The sequence below is a fragment of the Acyrthosiphon pisum genome, chromosome A1 (genome assembly GCF_005508785.2).
Source record: "Acyrthosiphon pisum isolate AL4f chromosome A1, pea_aphid_22Mar2018_4r6ur, whole genome shotgun sequence".
Classification (NCBI taxonomy): domain Eukaryota; kingdom Metazoa; phylum Arthropoda; class Insecta; order Hemiptera; family Aphididae; genus Acyrthosiphon; species Acyrthosiphon pisum.
Window position 1 is genome coordinate 72,549,752 of NC_042494.1, and position 9,649 is coordinate 72,559,400.

At 25.0% G+C, this 9,649-nt stretch overlaps 1 protein-coding gene across 1 annotated transcript; it reads left to right on the plus strand.

Annotated features, from left to right (window-relative positions):
- Positions 1-1,390: 1,390 nt before the first annotated feature.
- LOC100160649 (tyrosine-protein kinase Src64B) lies at positions 1,391-4,663 on the plus strand. The gene is made up of 8 exons (XM_008181028.3): positions 1,391-1,538; positions 1,651-1,748; positions 1,828-1,980; positions 2,043-2,253; positions 2,326-2,579; positions 2,638-3,109; positions 3,173-3,411; positions 4,326-4,663. Exons 2-8 carry the CDS (start codon positions 1,700-1,702, stop codon positions 4,535-4,537), a joined length of 1,590 nt encoding a protein of 529 aa, XP_008179250.1. The 5' UTR covers positions 1,391-1,538; positions 1,651-1,699; the 3' UTR covers positions 4,538-4,663.
- The last annotated feature ends 4,986 nt before the right edge of the window (positions 4,664-9,649 follow it).

Genomic DNA, 9,649 nt, shown 5'->3' on the forward strand with positions numbered 1-9,649 from the left:
GACAGTCAAGGTCTCGATCACTCAACCTCCGCCCAAAAACAAATCATATGCTGAATCGACGAAAAATGAAGATAAAGTTCCATTCGCCAATATTTCCAATATCCTATCTAATTTCATTTATAATCTTAATTCCATTATCAGCCCTCTTATCTCTAATTCTCACAACTACTCTTAATTCTTTCCTTGCTAAATCAACATAACTCCGTATTTATGGTATATATATATGATTTAACGTAGGTAACTACAAAACAGCTATCAATCTATTTTCATTTTGTAATAATATTCTTATATAAATGTCTCACCATTTTATATTTAATTCACTGTCTAATATTTTAATTTAATTGCCTTTTGTTATCATGTATCATGTATTGTACAGTCCATCGGTTAGACTATTGTATCTTATCTTAAATTGTAACCTTTGCATCCTATATTATTAATTAATTGTTTAATTGTAATAGTTATTGCTAAAAGTTCTAAAGTAAGAAAAAAAAAAAAAAAAGTATTAGACATAAGCATGTTGTTAAACTACTTCAACTTTCCAAAAAACGAAATAATGTAGATAATCATCAACAAAATGTAAAGTGTGATGGGAATTGATATAATATGTGACATATAATTACATAAATAAATCATCGCAACCACTCACAGCGTAAGGTCCGCGGTCACTGAACCATATACGTAATTGGTACACTGTTTTATATATCTATACTATAGTTCAGTGTCCACGGTGGCCGTGGCACTAACATGACACGGGGCCTCTTGTTTATGATGCGTTATTACTATAACAATATAATAGTTAACAACTCAATTAGATTTACATTAATATAATTATTAATTAATATAGACATATATAGGATAGCTAGTATAAGTACGTATTTCCTTTATTATTAATTAAACATTAGTTATTATAATAGCTTAACTTTTTATTATTTTTTATTTATACATTTTTTTTTTCATTAATCCCGATTATTTTGAAAAGTACTGAACCCACATTTTCTCACTATTTTAATCCCCCAATGAATATAATGTACCATAAATTGATCAATTCGGTGGCAGAAACCACTCTCAGAGTTTAAAATAGAAGAATTTATTCTACTATAAAAACTATATTCGACCCATTTCAACGGCCATGATTGTTTAATTAATGCCTTGGATCTTACCACCTTGGTACTTACCACGATTTAAGATATACGTATTTACATATATGTAAGCTTTTACTTTTTATTTATCAAGTAAAATTAGTAATTAGGTACTATAAATTATAAATTATAATGATCTTATCATTAGCCATAGTTTATGTTGTTATCTTTCGCCACGAGAGTGGGCTAAAGAATATATTTTTATCAATAATCAACTTGATGAAAATAATGCGAACTGTATATTTTGTATTTACTATTTTGTATACATACAGTATGATACAGAAGACTAAAATCTTTTAGAAAGTGTAATCATTGTGAGTTCAATGCTTTAAATGTATTTAGTTAAAAAGCAAATCAGAATATTACGTTCTACTGTTTAAAATAATAACAATAATTTTAGTAAGTGAATTTGTAAATCATTAGTCAAAACCAATAATCCGTATCAATTTGAATATATCTACCTATGTGATTTTAATAATTTATTTAAATATGTTGATATATATATGTAAAGCTATAAATATTACCAAATAATATGATGAAGACTAATCATTGCACATAAAATGGGTACTTGCTGTAGTCGTCATTCACCAGATCCCACCCATCATCTAGGTAAATATCTATTATTGGAGATTAATTTTCAACTAGGTAACCTATATTATACTTTTACGTTTTATTATTTACTTTATAGTTTTACATCATGGTTTCAAAATACAAGATTCTATAGATGTCTTGAATAAAGGATCCAGTGAAGTACGTTATGTGGCTGAATTGAATCGTCAACATGGAACAGCAAGCATTAAACGCCATGGTGTTGACATTATACGTACTCCAACATCAACACGTAATAATAATATTTAATTAATTTTTACAATCTTCATGTATTTATTTAAAATTATATTTTAGTTCATTCGTCTTTACATGGACGAATTGTGGTTGCTGTTTATAATTACCAGTCCAGGGAGATGTCTGATGTCTCCTTTGTTAAAGGAGATCGTATGGAACTATTAGATGATAGTGAACCAGATTGGTGGCGTGTTAGACATTTAAGAACAAGTGAGGAAGGATTGATTCCTTGGAATTTTGTTGCTGAAGAAAAATCAGTTGAGAGTGAAGAGTAAGTAACACAATTGAATATTGATACAATAACATTAATAAAATTTAAAATGTTTTTAATAACTGCTTGCAGTTGGTTTTTTGGAAAAATATCTCGTAAAGAAGCCGAAAAACTTTTATTATCAGAAGAAAATCAAAGAGGGACATACTTAGTACGTGATTCGGAACATAATCCAAATGGCTTCTCTCTTAGTGTTAAAGACTGGGAAGGAGGTCGAGGGTATCATGTGAAACATTATAAAATAAAATCTCTTGATAATGGTGGTTATTACATTGCCACTAATCAGACTTTTTCTAGTCTTCCCGAGCTCATATCTGCCTATTCTAGTAAGAAATTTAGTATTTATTATTTTCATAATTTTATCTAATCTTGTATTATTCTTAGAAAATTCATTGGGATTATGTCATGTTTTGGCTCGTTCATGTTGTAAGCCACAACCACAGATTTGGGATCTAGGTCCTAATTTACGTGATCAGTGGGAAATAGATCGCAGCGAAATCCAATTAATTAGAAAACTTGGCCATGGTAATTTTGGTGAAGTTTGGTATGGTAAATGGCGAAATAATATTGAAGTAGCTGTGAAAACACTCAAACAAGGCTCTATGTCTACTCAAGCATTTTTACAAGAAGCTTCTATAATGAAAAAGTTTAGACATGATAGACTTATTGCCCTTTATGCTGTTTGTTCAAAAGATGAACCTGTACTAATTATACAAGAATATATGTGTAACGGAAGTTTATTGGATTTTTTGCGAAATTGTGATAGTAAATATTTGCAATTTGGTGATTTAATCTATATTGCTGCTCAAGTTGCTAGCGGAATGGCATATTTGGAATTAAAGCAATTAATTCATCGGTAAAATCATTAAAGATAAATAAATTAATGAACCAAACTATATTAATTGATAATTTTTTTTAGGGATTTGGCTGCAAGAAATGTATTGATTGGAGAAAATAACATGGCTAAAATTTGTGACTTTGGTTTAGCTAGAATTATAGAAGATGATGAATATTGTCCTAGGCAAGGTACACGATTTCCTGTAAAGTGGACTGCACCTGAAGCTATTGTCTATGGACGTTTTTCAATTAAATCAGATGTATGGTCCTTTGGAATATTACTTATGGAATTATTTACGTACGGACAAGTCCCATACCCAGGTAATAAATTGGTTTTTTCATCTGAAACTTCTATTTTAAAATACATTTAAAATAATTCATTTTTAATTTATACTATTTTAATATTTTAATTTAAAACATTGTTTAATAATAAATAGTTTATTTTAAGAATTTTATGATTTTATATGGTATTATAATATCATAATAATATAATAATATTTAAGTATAAACATGTTTTCAAACATTATTGATCTCAGATGGCATTCGAGTTGCCTAAATACTTAATTTTTTTTTCATAACATCTCACTTGGGCAACTAGGTTTTTTTAATGACATTACTTTGATATATAATTATTAATTTTACTGAATAATAAATTGAGGACTGTTAATAATTACATTCTTAAAATATGAAAATCGTTTATTCACTATTGTCTGATGCTATTTTTTTTTAAATGAAAGTTTTTGTATGGTTTAATTACTAAATTTAAGTTTTGTATTTTTGAACTTTTTTTTTCATGTAGTATTATTTATTAATTGAATTTCAAATATTATCATAGAAAACTCAGTATTTATGATTTTAATAACATTTTACTCATGATGACGAAACTGTTAAATTTACAACCTATAAAAATAACTTAAGACAATACAGAGCAAAATTTTAGGAAACTTGCCCATTCACCGAATTAGCCACTGCTATCAATGTTATTATAAATATTATTAACTGTAAATATTTTTATAATTAATACTAAATAATTCTACTATCCTAATGCCAAAGTGACAATTTCAGGCAATTGTTTATGATCAAATTTAGATTTTTTATGTAGTTTGGTTTCTTCGGATTCTATGACTTAATAACAAAGATTAAGTTTTAAGATTCTTGAATGTATAAATATTCCTAAATATAGGTTTCCTTGTAAATATAATATGGTACTATATTAATAATGTATTATATTTTAGGTATGCATGGTCGTGAAGTAATTGAACAAGTGGAACATGGATATCGTATGCCAAAGCCAGTATCTCATTTCATCCCTGATGATATCTACAGACTGATGTTACTGTGTTGGGACTCTGATCCAGATAAACGACCCACATTTGAGTTCCTGAATCATTATTTTGAAGACTTCACTATTACCTCAGAAATACCATACAGGGAAGTAAGTGATTAAATGATCAATTCTTGCACAAATACCAAATGTGCCATATTGGGTTGCTGCAAGTTCTTAAGTTTTCCATTGTTAAATTAAGTAAATGTGATTCATGTTTAAATGACCCACTTAATTAAACCGTATAGATTTTAAAGATAAACATATAACTTAAACTATACTACTACTTTGGTTTATTATTATTTATTAACTAACTAACATTTATTTTATTTTTCTTAATTTTTTAGATCTCATTTTGTTTTGTTTTATTTTATTTTATTTATTGTACTTATTGATTGTTGTTATTACTTTTTCATTATATTTTGAACATTTTAACTTCATATTTTGCCAAACTTAACAAAAAAAAAAAAAAAAATACTAAGTTAAGGAATTATTATAATTTAAAATTTTGATTGGACCTTAAGTACCTAATACTACCACTTATTTAATTTATTCATTATTAATTTGAATTAAAGTAATGTATTCAATATACAAGTATTACAATTAATATACATGATGATTTTTAGTAAATAATTATACTCAAGTCTTTTGTTTAACAAAGAAGTATATAAAAATGATGTTACAAACTTTTTTGTAACAAATAATTTATTACATTTATTCACTTTAAAAATCATTTTTTGTATAATATTTACTATACTCAAGTATAAATTAAAAATAGATTATTGTAAACTGTGTCATAAGCAACTTATATTTATAATTGTATTTAAGTGGAAAATAAAAAATAAAATAATCATAATTTATCGAATAAAAAAATATACTTACATAAAATTGCAGTTTAAAGTAACGTATATTATATTAATAAATAATAAATAATACATTTATTTTTTGATTTATTTATTGCATTAATTACAGTTTTAAACGAAAAATTATCCTCTAAAACATGACTTTTTATGGTTCAATGGTGTTCATGTGCAATTATATAAAATACTTTTTGAGCAATAATTTCTAAAATGACTTTAAACAAAAAATGGAGTTCCTCTGTAAATTATATATTTTTAAATCTATCTTATATTATCAATATTATTAAATAAGATAAGCATCAATTAATAACAGCTTATCATCACAAATTCACAGCATAATATTTTTAATAATTTATTGAGGCTTAATTAGGTTAGGTTCAACAGTTCAAGTCTCTCTTATGTACTTTTAGTTCTCCTTTATTTGTTTATCTACAAACACACAATGACAGTATTTCTATATTCTTTATACAGTTTGAATTTATATAAGTAACAAAGCATTTTAAAATTGAATATATATCAATTTTGTATAAATTTGATTGTATAAATAATATAAAATTGAATATTGAATGTACCAATAAACTTAAGTTATCAAATATAACTAGGGTTTAGGAATTATTAGACTACATATTTTTGAATATATACATGCACAAATACACAAGATGCAATTTCAAATAATGCAGTTAATTATATTTTTTCATTATAATAATTTAATTTAAATAAATAAATAAATACATAACCCATAGTCTATAATATTTGACACTTTTAATTAAAAATGTTTTTTGTTGCTGAAAAACAAATCTGTTGATTGACAATTATGATTAAACATTTTTCAGTTAATTTTTTTATTTAAGTTTAACTGTTTAAGTCCCATTAAAAAAAATAAATCTTATTTAGAATATTTTCTTATTATTACACATCATCACAAAGACCCATATATAGTTATGAGTTTATAACAAGACTAAATTCTTATTAATATAAGTTTTATGATCCATCTCAGTCTGTGAATTAATTGTTTAAATTACGGACTTATAAATACATTAAATAAGTATTATTTAACTCTAAAAATAAAATTAATCAAGTATATTAATTTAATTAAGGTTTTTTTTTAATAATTTTAAAATAGATATTTTGTTTTTTTCCTGGCTTTAAATACTTTAACTTTGTTCAAATATGAATCCGTCCTAATATGCATCTATACAAAATTAATTAACATGACCTGTAGGTTATTATGAGCATACTTATGGTATCATGATATTTGTTCTATATTATGTGACATCCGCCTACCGGGTAAAAATCGAGCCTTGTTTGTGACCCACCGGTATTATCGGGTTTAATATGTGACCTACCAAGACGACCTATTCTAGAAATAATAATTATATCTATTGCAAACAGCTTATATGCTACCGTTAATAATATCAGATAAATTAATCCTTGTTTATTAGAAGTGATGAACTATAACAGTGAATCATAAAAAAAACAATTGTTCATCCATCTATTTAGGGGCTCATACACAAATTATCAAAAGTTTATAGAAAGTGTTGAAAACTAAAATGATATGAAAAATGGAACATCAGTTATTATGTTGCCACAGGCATTTAATTGAGGTTTTTTTAATTGTGACTTTACACCAACAACAATTATAAATATTATCTAAAAATGATATGCTATAAATATATTAGGTACAAATTTGTATTATGTATTCGACTACTAATTAAAAAATTTAATAAACATAATGTTTTTTACAACTTTTTGTTCTTTGTCTAAAATTGGTTTTTCTTATAAAAATAATGATTAATCTGGGTGAAATTTATTATTGTTAAATAACCTATATAATCTATAATTTGTAAAAAAATCTTTTAACAGATCACTATTTCAAATACTGGTTAATAATGCCGTCTGATAAGTCACATATTGAACAAGTAGGTTACCTATATAATTTGTATATTTATCTTTAAGGTAATCTTTCTCTAAATAATATAAATTATAAAAAATAATTATCTATAATTAATAATCTAGGAATAACAAAAACATTTTTTGTATGTAAAAATGTTCAAAAAAATTGCAAGTTAACAATTTATATGCATATTATATGTTTTCCATTTACAGTATGTTAGCATACAAATTTACAAATCATATTTTTTATACTAAACCATCTGTCAATTAAGACATTTCAATAAGGTAAATGATAATCCTATAATATGAATATTAATTAGAGGCTATATTATGAAAATCAATCACAAGGACAATTAATAACAAAAATAAGTAGGTACATAAAAAATAATTACAATTACCTATTTATTTGTTTAAATTTATTATATTAAATTTTTTATTACTCACTCATGTAACTAAACTAGTTGCAAATTGAACAACTTTTCCGTAAGGTTTAAATCATTTCATCAATATTATGATTATAACTATATAACTCATATAATTAATCATAAAATTCTTCTCACTTTAATTATTAAGTCTGTACATGTGTAGATATGCAAATACTAGTAAATTGTCCATGACTGTAATGCTATTAAATGTTTTTTTTTACAATTTTATACTATTTTTTTTTTTTTTTTTTTTTAATCTGCAAAACACCGATTTTTTTAGTATTTTATTACTCTACAAGTCATTTAACATTTAATTGATGCAAATATTAAGAGTTTAAATAATATTTATTTATTTTTATATGAAAACAGTTGATACAGTTAATGATCTTAAAATTAGAATTATCAATATCTTAACAATCTTAGATCTGTATTTTTACTATCATAGAATTACCTATATAAAAATAATACATATTTTGTTTAAACAAAATGTAAAATATTGAGATGTTTTGAATAAGTGGGTTTTGATTATTAAAAATCAAATGTTTTCAACAATATCTTATGACAATTATTTTATTCTTAAAACAATTCTATTTCATTTCTGTATTTATATGTTAATCTGTTTCTCATATTAAAAATGAAATAGATGAATTTTTGATTTGACAAGTTTTGTATTCTTTAAAACAGGTTTATTTTTACGAAATATTTTACTTATACATTGTATGTACTTATCATCAAATATTTTAATCCAAACTATGATTTATTTGTGTGCGTTTTTAAAATAACTTGTTTGAATATATTGTGAATTTTCACACTCTATAAACCATTGTTTGTTTGTATATTCTATTATTTGTGTGTATCTATTTTACATATTAAATGGTCACTAAACCCTTAAGTAATAAGAATAACTAAACCTCTAAATGCAATAGTTCCTAAATCGAGCAATTAAAACATTAATTGGTTATTTTTTTGTTCTATTAGATTATTTAAATTTTAGATTGTGAGTTCCATCACTGTTTGGGGCAGTAACACAGATTCAATTTTTTTCAACAGTATCTTGTTGAATTGTTCAGTTGTTTGATTGGAAAGTGTATCTAGTTGGTGCATTCGGGAGGTCAAAATTTAAAATTTCCAATAGTTTTAAAAAGCACTGGGAAAAACAAAATAAAAATTAAGGAAAAACGGGAATCTTTACTTAAAATAGGTTTTTGATGAAATCGATTTTGGTTTTTGGTGTAACTCTAAAACAAATGACCGTATATACATGAAATGTTCACTGAATGTTTATATTAGCATTTAAAAAATATTTTGACTGGTTTTGAGTTTTTTTGCGGACTATTTCAGTTTCCAATTGTTTAGTCTTTTTTCTATAAAGTTAATACAATTTTATTTGTCGGCGAAAAAAGCTTGAAAATTTAATACAAGGCCCCAAATACATTTTCATAATGGCATTTGAAAATGATTTAAAATCCTTACTCACAATTTTATTTTATAAGCATTTAAAGTTCAAATCTTGAATGCTGTATACCTGCTCACAACACCAAGTTATAGTTTATAACATATATTGTAATAAAGTAAATTATTTATAGGTCTACCTATCGTCTATGGTGGTATGGTTTATAGGCCCATGCCAGATACTATGCTCTAGGCGTGTTTAACGTGGGGCAAAGGGGGCATTTGCCCCGGCTGCCAAATTTGAAAATATTTCAAAGTATATTATTGGCATTCGTATACTAATTTTTCATCCTTTTTTTTGGTTTTTTCGTGATAAATTAATTTTTCCATCAGTGATTAAATATGTTTTGAATTAAAACGAATAATTACAAACTTTTTTACGCCATCAGTGGTATGTAAGTCTATACTTATGTCTTATACGAATAATTATTATATTAATCAGTTATACTATTTACTATTTAGCCACAATATATACCCCAAAACTTAATAATTTATTGATTTTATGTTCAATTTTTCATAGTTCTGTACTCTTGATATTTAATATATTACTATTAGACATTTTTCGAAATGATCAATTGTGTTCTACACATAAATCTCAATTTATA